At 32.4% G+C, this 18,046-nt stretch overlaps 1 protein-coding gene across 3 annotated transcripts in view; it reads right to left on the reverse strand.

The window, feature by feature from the left end:
- The window catches only part of CSMD3 (CUB and Sushi multiple domains 3), a 1,204,746-nt gene that overhangs the window by 1,068,358 nt on the left and 118,342 nt on the right, over positions 1–18,046 (reverse strand). For all 3 annotated transcript variants that reach the window (XM_019032923.3, XM_031014090.3, XM_019032924.3), the window contains one exon: positions 11,534–11,756. In XM_019032923.3, coding sequence (XP_018888468.2) covers positions 11,534–11,756 — 223 coding nt within the window. The remainder of the gene's footprint in view (positions 1–11,533; positions 11,757–18,046) is intronic.

An 18,046-nucleotide genomic window follows, 5' to 3' on the forward strand; every position in this document is an offset into this window, starting at 1 on the left:
AACACATATATTTTTCATAAGAATGTAAATTAGTTCAACCTCTATGGAAAACCACGTGGAGATTTCTCAATGAACTAAATGTAGAACTACCATTCAACCCAGTAATTCCACAACTGCATATCCACTCAACGGAAAATTCTACAAAAAATCATTCTATAAAAATGATACCTGCACGTGTATGTTCACTGCAGTACTATTCCCAATAGCAAAGTCATGGAACCAACCTAAGCATGCATCAACAGTTACGTGGTTAAAGGAATTGTGATACATATCCATCCTGAAGTACTGTGCAGCCATAAGAAAGAATGAAATCATGTTCTTTGCAGCCACCTGAATGCAGTTGGAGGCCATTATCCTAAGCAAATTAATGCAAGAACAGAAAACCAAATACCACATATTCTCACTTGTAAGGAAGAGTTAAACACTGAATATGCACAGACATACAGATGGGAACAATAGATACTGGGAACTACTAGATAGGGGAAGGAGGGTGGGAATATAGGCTGAAAAACTACCTATAAGTACTATACTCAACAACTCGGTGATGGGATTATATGTATCCCAAAGCTCAGCAGCAAGCAATATACCCATGTAATGACCCTGCACATATATCCTCTGAATTCAAAAATTTAAAAAGGGCATGATATTTATTATAGAAGTGTGACAAATGCATACAATTGAGTTAAAATGAGTGAAAATGAACTACAGCAATATGCCACAGCATGGATAACTCTTAGAAACATAAGGTTGAGCCAAAAAAAGCATGTCCCAGAAAACTAAATGGGATGATACATATTTTATAAATCTTACAAATTAACATAATTAAACATGATGTTGCTTAGGGATGCGTTCATGTATGATTAAAGTATAATTTTGAAAGAAGTTAAAAATGACCACAACATGGAGGTGCTTGTTACTGGTAGGGTGAAGTCAGAGCAAGGAGAGGATGGGATACAAATGAAACAAAATGTGAGCAGCATCCTTGTTTAGTGGTAGGCTTATTGGTGCTCTTTTTAATAAAGCACTTCGCAATGTGTATGTTACAGAGCCATATATTATTATGAATAAATTGTATTCTTAAAATATAGTAATAGAGAATATAGAAAATTTATATGGCAAGATAAATGGATGCAATAAAGAGTTAACGCTAGTATTCTAATAAATATATTATGGCAATGAACTGTTTTATATATTTTCATTTTTTTAAATAATCACATCTCACTCAGATAGAATTTGACTGTTATAGTTAGAAAACATTACATTAAAATGAATGAAATGAGGTTGCTGATTAGTTTATGTTTTTTTTTAATCACCACAAAAATGTAGGCAGTGGCTGTGGCAAGGGTCTATATCCTACACATTTTAGTTCTTCTATCTGTCCTGCTATATATATGTGACACTTGTGATTTTTTTCTCTAAAAATACCATTTAAAAATACAACTGAAAAGCCTTTAGTATTTCTGAAAACAAACTGAGTGACTGTAAACTTAATTATATATATTTTTATGTTGATAAATTTAATTATTTTTCTGTATGGGTTCAGTATCTTTTAAATAACTTTATAACATCAAACTTGAACATCTATGAAGGAAAAGTCCCCTTTTTACATGATTATTTGATGGCACAATATCCTTCGGATGTTATGTCACGTTTTAACAGAAAATAGGTCATATACATGAGATTTTTAAGTGGACCCTGATATAAATGTGACCACTTTTCTTATACCCTTTAACCTTTGTGACATTTTAATTTATATTTAGTAAGATGACTCAATGAAATAATTCAATAAATTTATCTGATTTTATGGTTGCCTGGCTTAAGTCTTCTGATTCATCACTCCAAAAATGCTATAGTTGAAAAATGCAAATAAATACAATTAATGAGCTGTGCTCGAACCTATTTATGTTCACACTTCAGTCTCTTGAAATCCTGTTTTTGATCTTGAAACAGATATCAATATTTTTGAGATTTTATTTTCTCACCTGTATAATAAAAAATATTAGGAAGAATATCTGAAATGATGTTATGAGAATTGTATATGAATAGCCTGACAGAGTATGTATTCACAGAATGTTAGTTTTTAACAGATACAGAGTATATGTACCTTCCTTCAGAATATCAAATATTAACACAACTAAATGAATTTGAAGAGTTAATCTAAAATGTCTTATCTAAACATTTTATTTAGGAGCTCATATTAATTATGTAAAAATTTTGTTACTAAAAACATTTACATTTATGAGAACATTAATATGCTTTCTGTAAGGTTATCAAATGGTCACTTCGATTATGCCATTTTACTGATGAGAAAATGAATGTTTATGGAGCATGAGTTTCACTTTGCTAAATATTTTATTAAATATTTTTAGTCAATTATAACATCATGTGTAGTTTGCTTTTAGGATATCAGTGCTGTTTTACCGAAAGCAGGCTAATGGAAGTAAACCTTTCCACAGATTTACTACAAAAGATTGAATAAATATAATCTAAGGAACAAAGTGTTTAAACTTGCTTATTGTCATCTTTTGTTTGATCTTTTAACCCCAGTTTTAATGGTTTAATTTAGTCTATTTCTTCACTAAAAGCCACCTCATTTCTTTTTGGCAAAATGCCTGGTATAAACAATAAATAGTTGTGTATACTCTGGAATCCTTGCCTTAGTCAGATTTGAAAGAGCCTTTTATGTTGACAAAAAGTTTTAGAAATCCTATCTGTCCTTGAGATCTATGCAATAATTAATTTGAATGCTCCAAAGTAAGTAATGGTAACTAAAGAGAATAATCATTAACTGCCTAAGATGCATCAAAATTTTAATTGGCTTTTTTTCTAATTCATTTGCACGCCCAATGCCCAATGGCAATGCAATAAGTCTTTTGTAAATTAAAGTATTAGGTAGGGGGATACTAAACACAATATAAGGGTATTTTCAAGTTTGTATATAGAAAAATGCATTTCTACACTCAGCTTCTGTTTCCTGGGGTATGTGTTTTCTATACAAGGCTATGACTGAGGTCATAGTTGAACCAACAGTAAGCAAAGTTCACTTTGTCACTTGGTGTGTCTCATTAATATTATAGATAAATAACAAAACTCTAGCATTGCTTTTCTTATTTATTGAGAAATAATAAATAATAACTTTATTATTATAGTTGTTAATATCACATATGTCATTTCAGCACACAGCTATACACGCAATCACTCTATGCCATTAAGTCAGACAGTAGAGCCTCTGCGTTTCCCAGACGTTTTATTATATAAGAGAGAGAATCAGTACACAAGGGTTGGTTCCAACTCTGAAGGGAGAAATCTTTATAGTCAGCTAATTGGATTGAGTTATATCACTCTCAATGTAATCTTTAGGCAAACTTGGAGATAGAGACATGCGAGACAATGTCATCAGGTAGAGTTAAATCACTGGAGTGCACTGACATAAAATAAAACTACCCTCTGGTCATTTGTTTCTATGACCTAAGGCATTTAGATATTTTTGGACAATTTTCATGGAAAGTCATTCTCTACCTCAACATTATGCCTACAGGAAAGGAAACAGATTATTGCATGGCATTAAAAGAGGCATCAAGTATAGTGAGGAAAGATTTTAATTGTGAGTATTAAGAAGTTATATGGGACAATGAGGGAGCAAAGGAGAGAAGAAATACTAACCATGTAAGAAAATAAGTGTAGTGGCTGCTCAAAAACATTTATGGGGACGCTGCCAACATTTTCTGAAGGAGAAAAGGTCTACTTGTTATATGTTAATTATAAAGAACCAAAAAGAAATGGTCTAACAATTACACAAGTGGGAATTCAAGCTACAGATTGTTTATTCACTCTAATTTCTGTTCCTTAATTATGTCCGTTAGGCTTTTGAATTCTATGGTTATGACAATAATCCATCAAGTTTGTATAATAAATCTGAATTGTGACAGAATGTTACATATTTTAAATCCCTCAACGTATCAAGAAAAAAAAATACTGGGTAAAGAATTGATATTTAATAAAGGAATATATAAAGTTCAGATAATTTAGCCATGGTAATGAAATATATTCTAGAATAATGACCAAGAAGGTATAAAAATATTATATATAGTCACAAAGTAAAAATCCAAAGAGGGAGAAGAGTAATATTACTGTAGAAATACAGATAAAAAATAAGGCATAGCCTTTTCTGGAAAAAACTTAGTTTATCAAGAAATACTTTTAAAAATGTACTTGAAACATGCTTTATTATAATTGTGTCCAGAGGCAGCCAGCTAGGACACATAATTTATTAAGTTGTTATTTCTAGGATTCCTTAAAATGTACACCTTAATTCTTCTTCACTTTAATGCTTAAATAGAACAAAATGAACTTAGACTCCTTCACATCTTCAAGAAGAATCACAGATCTAAATATAAAGCTAACACTCTAAACCTTCAGAAGAAAATACAGGATATCTTTCCATCTTTGGATAAGCAAATATTTATTGTACTACAAGAAAGCACTAACAAAATATAATATTAATAATTTGGACTTTGTTAAAATTAGAAACCTTAACTCATGCAAAGATAATGTAAGAAAATGAAAGAGCAAGTAACAGATTGGAAGAAAATAATTGCAATGCATGTATTTGTCAAATAAATGCTATAAAGATTGCAAAGATCCTTATAATTTGATACATCAAGACTAAGCAAACAACCCAATTAAAAATAGACAAAATATTTGAACAAACTCTTCATAAATAAATGGTTGATAAGCACATACTCAATATTATTAGGCATCACAAGAGTGCAAAATAATACCACAATAAATGCTGACAACCTCAAATGTCAACAAAGCTGTGGAGCATTTAGAATTCTCATACAGTGATGGTGAAGTACCAAATGCGTACACAGCTTAGAAAAGCTATTTGGCAGGTTTTTTTAATGATATTAAATCTATATCTACCTAATAACCAAACATTTTGACTCATCTCATTTCACAGAATGAGAGCTTTAAAAAGTTCATTTTACCCATGGCTATAGAGTGTTTCTCTATTTTACAACTTTATGTATTTTTGCAATAGACTGCAATTTTTTTTATTCTAAGTTCTGTTTCATACTTGGGGAGTTTATTCTCAACATATTACAAAATTTTGCTATTATTTGCAATATAATATATTTTGTGATTTTTCTTAATGATGATTGATGAGATATTGACATGTGGCAACACATTAATTTTTCTTTTTAGTTCTATAAATATCCAGTAAGTCATTTAAGTCTTTTTTTTTTTTTTTTTTTTTGATGGAGTCTCGCTCCGTCACCCAGGCTGGAGTGCAGCAGCGCCATCTCGGCTCACTGCAAGCTCCGCCTCCCGGGTTCACGCGATTCTCCTGCCTCAGCCTCCCCAGTAGCTGGGACTACAGGCGCCCGCTACCAAGTCCGGCTAATTTTTTGTATTTTTAGTAAAGACGGGCTTTCACTGTGTTAGCCAGGATAGTCTTGATCTCCTAACCTCGTGATCCGCCCGCCTCGGCCTCCCAAAGTGCTGGGATTACAGGCGTGAGCCACCGTGCCCGGCCCATTTAAGCTTTCTTATGTATACAGTCATAAAATCTGTAATGAATTATAATTTGGTATATTGTTCAATATTTAGAATTCATATTTCTGTATCTGTATCGTTCTATTTTGATAACTAATTCTTTTTAATGATGTGATAGCTTATACTTCCTTAGTCTTTTATTTTAATGGCATAGAAGTTATAATTATTGTTTTCAACCCCGTATAAGTGAACTTTACCACCTGTAGACCCTCTTTAAGGAGAAGTTAAAGATAGCCACAAAGTTTATATATGCATCTGGATGTTATTTAGTTTAAGAAATTAAGAGATAGTCTTTTATCAACCAACATATTAAAATCAGCTTTCAATTTCTTTATGGCAGATGTTTTTTGTTTTTTTGTTTTCTTTTGTTTTGTTTTTAGAGACAGGGTCTGGCTCTGTCACCCTGGCTGGAGTGCAGTGGCGCAGTCTCTGCTCACTGCAACCTCCGCCTCCTGGGTTCAAGCGATCCTCCCACCTCAGCCTCCAGAGTAGCTGGGATTACAGGCACAGGCCACCACACCCAGCTAATTTTTCTGTATTTTTTGTAGAGATGGGGTTTCACCATGTTGCCCAGGCTGGTCTCAAACTCCCGAGCTCCAGCCATTGGCCTCCCAAAGTTTTTTCTTTTTTTTAATGATTTTATTATAACTTCAACTTTTATCTTGGATTCATAGAGTATATGTGCAGGTCCATTACATGGGTATACTGCATGATGCCAAGCCCTAGGACGTGAATGATCCTATCACCCAGATGTAAGCATAGTACATGACAGTTTTTCAGCCTATGCTTCCTTCGCTCCCTCCCCACACTATTAGTCCCCAGTGTCTATTGTTGCCATCTTTATGTCCATGAGTACCCAATGTTTAGCTCTCACTTATGAGAACATGTGATATTTACTTTTTTATTATCTGCCTCCGCCTTAAGATTTTGTGTTATGTTAACACTTACACTTACATTTGATTTTATCTTTACCTATCCTTTTGTTTTTAACATTTCTAATCCATGGATGTTTATATAACTCAGGAAAGTGAAGTTTATGTTGCAGTCATTACTACACCATGACTATGACCTTGTGATAATTACTCCCTGTTTTTAAATCACCACTTTGGAAACTATTTATTTAGAAATAATATTTATTTATTTACCTATCACAACATCCAAAAAATAAGCTTTGGATATTGTGATAGATTTTGTCAGTTGCCTGGCCCTCAGTCTTCTCCATGCTGTTTTCCACAACTGAGGTTGAAAATGAAAGCTGTTTTTCTAGAATACTGTTGACCAAGGGATGGTGATGTCAGGCTGTTCTGGCCAATGATATAGGAGAAAAATCCTTCTAAGGACTTTTGGGAAAGCTTTTGATTTACTGATGAACTGCATAATAACAAACTTCTTGTTATATAAGAAAAATAAATTTTTTGTTTAAGCTACAGTAAGTCAGGATTTCTGTTACAGCCAAACATCCAAAGTGATAGGCCATATCAAAGTAGCAATGAGGAGACCAGAGTAACATGTCAGGAGTCACACTAAATAAAAGTTTTTGTATTCAAGTCTTTTAAAAAATAACTATACTGCTACGTTGGTTATTTAGAAATAATCATTCTCTTCCACTTTGAGAAAAGATTATCATTCCATAATATTTCATATGTATTAAGGTTGTACATGTTAAAAATTAGGAAAAGGAATTTAAAAATGAGAATTTATAAAACATCTAGCTCTTGACTTTGTAACATTAAAAGAAATGAAATGAATCTTTAAATAAATGGATAATATATATCATATAAAAATTTTAAAATTCTTCACTTATTTGTGCAGAAAAAACAGCTAAGATTTAACAAGCAACCAAGAAGCTGAGAAATATTTTTGTCACCAAAGGGAAATATTTACATGTTTAAGAATAAATGAATTATGTAAATCATCAAGAAAAATATTGATACATAGACAAAAAATAAATTTACAGGAGAAAATCAGCATGGTTATCAAACAAGAGAATATGTTAAATATCTATAAAAATCAGATATATGGAAAATAATCAAATTAAGAATAAAATATGTAAGTCTGGGAAGACTGAGAGGTAATGAAGTATAGTTTTCTAGTTGTAATAATATTCATTGATATAAGATTCTGGAAAGCATATTAGTAATATAAAGAATATTATTTGCTTCTGACCTAGCCATCCTGTTTCTACCAAGAACCAATCTAAAATATAGAAAATATATATTCATAAGGATGCTAATATGTGAATTATAAAAGAAAAAACAAAAATAGAATGATAATTACATAAATTATATCCACAGGATTAAATATTTGCATAAATTAATGCTTGCATAAAATGATTACATATACTTAACAAATTCAATAAATTGATGTTTATAAAGATTCTAATCACACATTAGACATGTATATTATAATGTAGAGAGATTATTAAGGACATACAGTATCATATATGGAATGATCCTGGGTGAATATATCTGTCTCTGCCTCATTAAATAATAGGTGATTTTTTACTTGTTGGTATAAGTTTATTATTGGGAAAATATAATATTAATGTAAAATAAACAAGGCTTAGAATAACCTTTATGCTTCCAGCAACGTTGCCTTAAATGCATCAGCACTTGTTCTAAGATAAAGTTATGATTAAGAAAGAAATTATTTAACGGTGCTTTGCCAATATCAATTCTCTTTTAATAAAAAATAACTTACAGAAAAACAAGTAATATCATTAATAATTGGAGGCTTAGAGTACAGTTTTTAAAATATGAAATTCTGATTATGAATCCCAATGTGTTTATTTATACAAGCAAGAATGACAAGACCCACAAACCATTTCTTTTCCTACATTATTGCAAGACAAGTGTAAGAAGCCATTTTTAAAAAATCTATTGGAGCTCATGAAAAGTAAAAAAAATAAATATCAATTTCTGGAAGAAAGAGAACAGCAAACACACCATAAGGACATGCATTAAGTGAGAATATGATCCAATGTGAGAGAAACAAAACCCAAGAAAACAGTGAGTCAAACAGCCAGACGCAAACATGAATCAAACTCTGCCAGCAGCAGTTTTGACTTCTAATCAAACAGCAGATTTTGTATATAAACACAGTCTGGAACGGGCTGTAGGTTACATACTAATTTTTTTCTTTCCAGTCTTGCTAACAAAAGTCAGCTATAACATTAGCTACAGTACTTCTTGAAGCACAAAAACCAATAAATGTGTTAAATGTTTACAGTGAGCAAAACATTAGACTCTAAAGACTATATTATAACATAGACTACATGTTAGAATATAGTCTTGTCATTTTGCTTGTATAAATAGAGTACATGTATGAATATAGTCTATAAAATAAACAGGAAAAATAAATTTGTAGCTTACCTTTCGGTTTATATTTGTATATATTACACCTGTTTGAAAATATACCTTTTATTATTATTTCTCTTACTAAATTTTATCCAATACTGCTAAGAAAAAATAGATTTTTATTTATATATCAATACATAAACTTTGGAGATTGTGTCTAACTACATAGAATTATATATATTGAAGAGCTTCAGATCTAAACTGAAACAAACCTGAATTGTAATGATAGTTCTGCCTTTTGCCACTTTCAACAATTTTACTCGGGCAATCAATTCAAGCCTCATTTTATCAGTTGTAAAATGATGATGATAATAGTAATTATTTTACATTGTTTGGATACAGGAGAAGTTAAATACCATAATGAACACAAAATACATAGCACAGTGACAGGTGCAGAGGAATCATTCAATAAATGTTAAGGGTTAGAGTCATTGAGCTTTCATTATATTGTATTCCCCATAAAATCTCTGCGAATTAAGTGCTATTATTCCCAATTTACAGATTAGGAAAGAAAGAATGAGAACAATAAATTTATTTTCCTAACTTCGCAATTTTTTAACTTCCCAGAGGCCACAGTTGTTTAGAAAAGCAGGGAAGAGGAAAAATAAAAATGTATTTTCTCATTTTCAAGGCAATCTAGAGAGAATAGGTACATGTACAAGCATTACTATCAGGGAATTGATACTTTGAAACTAACAGGTAATATTGAAAGAAGTATTTTTATATATTTAAGAAAATTATATCCCACAGATTGCCAGTGTAAAAAATTGTACTTCCACTTATAGGTATTATTTGCATTAACAAAAGACACCAGCTTTTAATGACAGTGGCAATGATGATCAAACAGCAGTCAGACGTGCGTACCATAATGTATATTTATAAAATAGATGATTATTGTATGAGTTACAATGTAAAAGTTTATGTATGAGTTTACAATGTAAAAGGAAAAAGAAATCAGATTTACTCGGTAAACGAGTATAGAGGAAAAAAAGAAAGAAAAATAGAATCTTAGCTGTAATCAACCTAGTAACCTTGTTTTTGCACAACAAAGTTTGTGAAATAACTCAGGCATTTTTAAGTGTCATCTGACTGGAAGCAGTTCGATGTGCTCTAATAGGATTTTGTAGACATGCAGCAGGTTCATACACATTTTCTCGTAATACCTGCAGAACAGTATAATGAGATGGCTAGAACCGGCCTTACTACCATCTCTCAGTTTAAACAGAGGTAGTGTGGATTGCTCAAAAAGCTGGTGAGCAACAAACCTAACATCCTAATGCAATAAATCTCATCTCCAGATCCACCATTTTCCCCACTACATTATGTTTTTCATTGCCAAAACTTGAGGAAAATAAACACTAATTCTTTCTTTTTTCTTTTTTTTTGAGACGGAGTCTTGCTCTGTCACCCAGGCTGGAGTGCAGTGGCGCGATCTTGGCTCGCTGCAAGCTCCGCCTCCCGGGGTTCACGCCATTCTCCTGCCTCAGCCTCCCAAGTAGCTGGGTCTACAGGCGCCCGCCACCACACCCAGCTAATTTTTTGTATTTTTAGTAGAGACGGGGTTTCACTGAAACACTAAATTTTTACTTAAAATTGAAAAAATATAAATGCAAAGGAATATGGAAGACTGATGAAACTGTAAAAAGTTAGCACTGATAATCTGCTTCTTGTACATTAGGAAGGCAAGAACGTGTTATCAACTATTAGAAAGTAACACCATCAGAGAATCATAACTCAAACATAGCCAAGTATGTAAAGAGTCTTTAATTCCTACATGTTACCTTCTTAGACTATTTTAAATTACAAGTTTAAAAAAGCTTATGGCACTTAAAGAATAAGTATACAAACACTGGCATAAATCTAGGACTAAATAAAATGTGCAATTCTTGGAATGTTGAATTTTTTAGTTGAATTATAGTTGATTTACAATTAAAATAAGTTTCTGGTAAGACCTCAAAAATACTTCTAATTTTACATAACCTCTTTGCCAAGAGAAAATTCTGAAGACCCAGAAGAACTACCTTAAAAATAGTCAGGGTGCTAGTTAATTTTTACATCTGTTTAATCAATGAGCTTCAAAAAACAGTTTTATTTATAGAGGCAAAAATATAAACGACCCCATTTTTGACATGAAAGTATGTAGTTTTCAGATATTTAGATTTTATAAACTACACAAATTATCAGAAATTAATTTATTCTACTATTCATGAATGCTGACTTAAGGTGTTTTTGCATAGTGTTGTATATTAAAATTGGACATATTATCACTGAAATATACCTTATATAGTATGTTTTACTTTATCAAAAGTTATATCCATAATGAATGAAACCTTGAGATAATCATTTTTAAAAACAAAATACCTTTAGCCACTATAAAGAGATCACCACTCAATATATATTCACCTTTGTGAGACACAGTATTAATGTACTAGCAATATGACATCAGAGACACCAAGCTAATTTGTTCATGGGATGATATATTTTCAAATAAATAATAATTAGATGGTGAATACAACTTTATTATAATTGCATCACAAATGTTAAGCATCTTTTGTAAAATAAACTACTTTTACCCAGGAAATATTTTCTCTCCAGTCTTCCATTCAAAACACACTAACCTTGTCCTAAAGTTTGCAGGATGAGGATGTCCATCATATAATGATAAGTAGTCGTATTCTTCTTCTAGAGCAAATGACTGAAAAACAATTTGTATTCTATTTCGTTCTTCTGCTATTATTACCCATGTACAGTTTGCACCATTTGGATATCCATATGGAAAACCAGGGCTTTCTATAGTGCCATTAAGTCCTTTTAAAGTTCCACCACATGTATAAATAAATCCTGCAACAAAAGACAAATAAACAGACATTAATATTATATAAATCAAGAACAATCCATGAGATAATATTATTTTGAAAGTCTATTGCATTTCCAAGACCAAAGTTAACAATAATTTTATAAATGGCAGTTTAAGAGCTGGGCACTATATACAAATATATATGTAAAATATAAGAAACAAAATAATAGAAGATTTATCACTTATAATACATATTGAGGTAAATAATTATAAAGCAGTTGATGAAATAAAATTATCCACATACATCTGATTCATTATCCATTACAGGTTCCTATAGACAAACACAATCCTAGAACACGGTATCTTTCCTCAAAGAGTTTTAAATCTCACTGTGGGAGCTCATAAACAACATTGACATTTTAAAGATCTTTGTATGCATTTTGGGTCCCAAAGAATTAACTCCATTTTTCTTGGCAACACATGCTAGCTTTTTTGACATATTCAGATCTCTACCCTGTAGCTCACATGCTTTAGGAAAATCTGTCTCACCCTGATTATAGAAGAGGAATTTTTTAAAGTCTATGAAATGGCTCTACCTTTCATTAAAATATTTAGTCCATGATGAACAGAATTCTAAATTAACCACATCAGAGTGAATCCGAAGGTCAGGACAAAAATACGTTAAATAAATGGATCTTGGACAACTGACAGCACCCATCTTAAGAACTTCTGTATTTGTTCCATGGGAAGTCTAAGTTACTGAGAGCATGAGTTCTGGAGATACCTAGAAAACTCACTATATTTCTTCAGCAATTTGTCTCTTCAAATATATATATATATATATATATATATATATATCAGGTATATATATTAAATATATATCTCAAATATATCACAAATATATATCAAATGTATATTAAATATATATATCAAATGTATATTAAACATATATATCAAATGTATATTAAATACATATCAAATATATATATTAAATATATATATTTTTTGAGACAGAATTTTGCTCTGTCACCCACGCTGTAGTGCAGTGGCGAGATCTCAGCTCACTGCAACCTCTGCCTCCTGGGTTCAAGCGATTCTCCAGCCTCAACCTCCCAAGTAGCTGGAATTACAGACATGCACCACCACGCCCGGCTAATTTTTGTATTTGTAGTTGAGACGGGGTTTCACCATGCTGGCCAGGCTGCTCTCGAACTCCTGACCTCAGGTGATCCACCCACCTCAGTTTCCCGAAGTGCTGAGATTACAGGCGTGAGCCACCATGCCTGGCCTCTTCAAATATATAATATTCTGTAGCATATTGTGTAATGTAAAAACCTAAGATTAATACAACAGTAAGAGAAGATGGTCCCAGTCTTTATGTAGACTACATGCTAATAAAACTTGCATTTAGAGGCGGTTAAACAGGATCAGAAGTTCTCATGAGAAACTCTTCACCCAGATGTTATTATCTTTATCTGTGAGTCCTACAGGAAGCTGAAGTGCCAGAAGCTGTAAATCAGAGTTATCAAGCTAATCTGAGGGAGAGAACTCGATACTACCCAAAGCATCTATGTTTGGAACTGGCATAGAAATGCAGGAAATTTGGGGCTCCTCTCTTTGAGAAGAAATGAATATATTTTATGTAAGTATGGATACTTTTTAAAAGTAAGAGGACTGCTGAATAGAAGTCCTCAGAAGCCAGAGTTGTAGATTATGGCAGATAGTGGCTGATTTGGGATGTTGTACATTTATTCCACATTCTTTTCACAATAGCACCTTGTTTTTGCCAGGGAAGCCACTTCTCTATTAAACAGCTATATACTTTTTTTTTTTTTTTTTTTGAGACGGAATCTTGCTCTGTTGCCCAGGCTATAGTGTAGTGGCGTGATCTCGGCTCACTGCAACCTCCCCCCCTCCCCCTCCTGGGTTCAAGTGATTCTCCTGCCTCAGCCTCCCGAGTAGCTGGGATTACAGACATACTCCACCACGCCCAGCTAATTTTTGTACTTTTAGTAGAGATGGGGTTTCACCATGTTGGCAAGGCTGATTTCGAACTCCTGACCTAAAGTAAACCACCCACCTCAGCCTCCCAAAATGCTGGGATTACAGGAGTGAGCCACTGGCCAGGCCAAAACAGCTACATACTTTGGAGCAGCTGACTCTGCTGACTCCAGTGATGAGAAATGTGGCTCAGGGCTTGGTTGACCAATATAATCCTATCCTCTGAGCAAAATTTACTACAGGGATATTTTCCTATATCTCACCATATGGCAAAGTCTTAAGCCTGGGATATTTGGTATGTTTATGTGCTATAAAGCATAGTTCTTGTTATCATTTTGCCTCTTTGAAAACTGACCAAGAAGTTGGATCGGGTAGAAGAGGTTTAAAAAAAATCAATATTTGTGTATATTCAGATAATTTTGCTCATGCACCAAAAGTCAAATAGGGCATTTTATGATTTTCAAAAATAAATAAATAAATAAAAGGTCTCTTTTTAAATTGCTTCTTGCAGAGCAATTACTTTGAAGCCTTAGGCTAATTAGCTATCACCCATTTCTATTAGTTTTCTGCCTGAACAGCTTCCAATTTGAACTTCATAACTAAAGGCAAGCATGAATCCCTTCAGCTACAATCTGATCTATGGGCTGTTTTATATACTCTCAAGCCCCATAACCCTGACAGTTTTAGAAAAAGGACATATGTCTTAAAATAACATGCTCAGCTTTGTCCACTCATTCTTCAAGGGCCTGCTGATTCATGCATTTCGAGTACTTTTATTTTTAGACAAATTAGGAATTACACCTATATTTAAACTTCCTTATCTGTATTCTTCTTTTTATTTTTGTTTTTGTTTATCACAAAGTTATATTAAACATAGCATTATTCTCTAGAATAAAGTACATTTTTTCCAAAAAGGAGCTTTAAATATTTTACTTTAAAAATTTGAGAATCAGAAGTAAGCATTATAAAGCAAAATATCCTCCCTCATTCATTTATGCTTCACAGGGTTGGTCATTTTTAATAGCGCAGTGTTTTTCTTACTAGGCCTTTCCTAGGCACAAGCAGATATTCATTCTATATTATTTTTCAAGTGATGTCAGTCATATTATGCATATTTTTCTGAATTGTTATATCTATTTTAAAAAAATCACTGGCATTCTTCTGGGTACAGATGTAGACTTCTACATTCTTCTTTGAAAGACTTTATAGCTACGCAGCATATAGTATGCCTACAGTATAATTTATTTTACCATTCTCCTAATGATAACTTCATTTTCATGGTTACAATGGTCTAATGAGCAACTGTGTAAAAACAACTCTGTACATATATCCTTGTACAAAGTATATATCTTCTGTGTATAAAGGGCATATATCCTTGTGCACTTGCTTGATACCTCCCAAGATGGAATCCCAGAAATGGGGTTGCAGAAAATTTATACAGATACAGTGAAACCATACTTAATAAATATGAAAATTTATGTTTCTGGCACCACTGTATGAAGTATTTTTCACCCTCAATCCTAATTCTGGCAACATTAGATATTTTTGAAAGGCAAATTTTGTTTTTCATTTTTGCTTTTTAAGAAATTTTATCATGTTTATTTGAAATTTGCAACTTAATGCTGTGGAACACATACAGAGAGTAAAGTGGTTACCATAGTGAAATAGATTACTGTAGCTATCATCTCACAGTTACTTTTTTGTGTGACAAGAGTAGCTAAAATATACTTATTTAACAAAAATCCTTACTACAATACAATTTCATTAACTGTAGTCCTAATGTTGTACATCAGGCCTCTAAACTTGTTCATCCTACATATCTGCTATATGACCTACAGCTCCCCACTTTCTCTTCCCCTTACTCCTGCTCACCCATGGAAATCACTGTTTCATTGCCTATGCGTGTGTACTTAAGCTTTTAAAAAAAAAATTCCACATATAGGTGATATCTTCCAATACTTTTATTTTTGTGCCTGGCTTATTTCACTTAGCATAATGTCCTCTAAGTCCATCCAGGTTGTAGCACATGGTGGAATTTCCTCTTTTAAGGCTGAATAAGATTTGTGTGTGTGTGTGTGTGTGTGTGTGTGTGTGTGTATAAAATATATTCCATTGTGTATATATAAAAAGGGATCTATATCCCCTTTTTAAGACTGAATAAGATTCCATTTTGTGTGTGAGTATGTATATATACACATTTCATTTTCTTTATCAATTTATCTCTCAATGTGTATCTAGGTTGTTTCCACATTTTGACTATTGTGAATAATGCTGCAAAAAACATGGGAGTGCAGATATTTTTATATGGTGGTTATTGTATCTCATTTTGGTATATACCTGGAAGAGGAGTTGCTGGGTCATATAGTGGTTCTATGAATATAATATTTTTAATTTATTTAGGAACCTCCATACAGTTTTTTCGTAATGGCTGTACTAATCTACATTCCCGCCAATAGTGTACTAGGGTTTCCTTTTCTCCACATCCCTGACAACATTTGTTATCTCGTCTTTTTGATAATAATCATACTTACAGGAGTAAGGCAATATCTTATAGTGGTTTAAATTTGCATTTCTTTAAAGATTAATTATGTTGAGCATCTTTTCATATACCTTTTTGTCATTTTTATATCTCCTTTGGAGAAATGTCTGTTCAGGTCTTTTGCCCATTTTTAAAATCAGGTTATTGTTTTTTCTGCTATTGAGTTATAAGAATTCTTTATAATTCTGGATATATTAACCCCTTAACAAAAATGTAGTTTGAAAATATTTTTAATAGCCCATAAATTGCCTATTATTTTGTTGATTGTTTCCTTTATTGTTCCTAAGGTTTTTAGTTTAATGTTGTTCTGTTTATTTACTTTTGTTTTTGTAGATTAAGCTTTTTGGAGTGGTATCAAAATTAATTGCCAAAGCCAATGTCAAGAAGCTAAAAGGCAAATTTTGCAAGGCAAAAAAAGTTATCATACTATTTTCTTTTGCATTTCTCTGATAACAAGTAGTTATTCTTGTAATTGCTATTGTAATTTTGCTGATTACTATTGAGATTACTATTGTGATTCACTTGGAATCTATATTTGCCTTTGTAAATACATTTCTAAGTGAAACAACTTTGGTTATTCTTGCTCATTGTTCTCATAAATTCACAATTCCTTATTGTTCTTTATAGTACATGTGGAACATCACCTCCTTTTTCTCTTGTCTCCTCTGATGATTGTTTTCCTATATTCATTCATCTATTCATCACATATTTCATGCCTTACGGGTAAAATGATACAAAGAACATTGTCCCAGCTCATCTTCTGGGAGCTGACAATCTAAAACATGAGATAGCAGGACATTTAGGCCATTGCTACAAAATACAGAAAGCATTATGATTTGGGTGTGCACACTTTGCTATAAGAACACATAGAAGTAAAACTAAATCTAGATTAAGTCAGTATGATGTATATGGAAAACTCCCCTCAAAAACTGGCATTGCAACTTTTTCATAGATTCGTGTTTTACAATTTCTAAATGCCTTATATTATGTTTTTCAGACCTTATCTTTTAATGTGCACTTAAAATTAACAGTGTATTTACAGTTGAAAGGTAACTAAATTTTATATGACTTGGGTCTCACTGTCATCAAGAGTTTGATTAACAATATTGATTTCAAAAAACATCAGGCCCATATTTCACCTTTACTACTCAGCAAGAAATAATGCAATGACTATATGTATAGTAGTTTAATGATGTTTTAATTTTTTTGAGCGTGCTAAGGTTCCTGACAAACAACATTCACACTTGTGTTTACTTTCTCCAGCCATCTTCACAAAACACTGCAACTGAGCTTCTGTGACCAATTATGTTGACATGACTCTTGCAAAAATTAATCATGACCTTTCCATTTTCAAAATCAGTTCTTTTTTAAAAAATTGTTCTTGTCATCTTTGTGCATTTGTTACGGCTAATCGTTGTTCTTTCTTGGAAATCTTTTCTTATTGTTTCTATGATGATGCCCTGCTTTTCTAATCTCATGAACTTCTCCTACAACCACTCCTTTACTAAATTTCTGTCTTCTTCTGTCTTCTCTATTTTGCAGGCTTCTTAGCAACCACAGATATAGCTGTAAGCAATACTGGTGACCATAAAAGAGGCATATCTTCATTTATCTGTTTCCACCCTTTGCTATATATCTCCGTGTAGATGTAGCATACTATGTAGAAACTAGTCATCCATGTCCTTTGCTTATCCTCAAATCTCATTAGTTCATTCTATTAACTGTCTCTTAAATATGTCTCTAGTCCCCTCTTTGTTTTTCTATTCTAAACCCTGTGGATTTGATTCAATTCTT

Source organism: Gorilla gorilla, chromosome 7, assembly GCF_029281585.2.
Source record: "Gorilla gorilla gorilla isolate KB3781 chromosome 7, NHGRI_mGorGor1-v2.1_pri, whole genome shotgun sequence".
Lineage (NCBI taxonomy): Eukaryota > Metazoa > Chordata > Mammalia > Primates > Hominidae > Gorilla > Gorilla gorilla.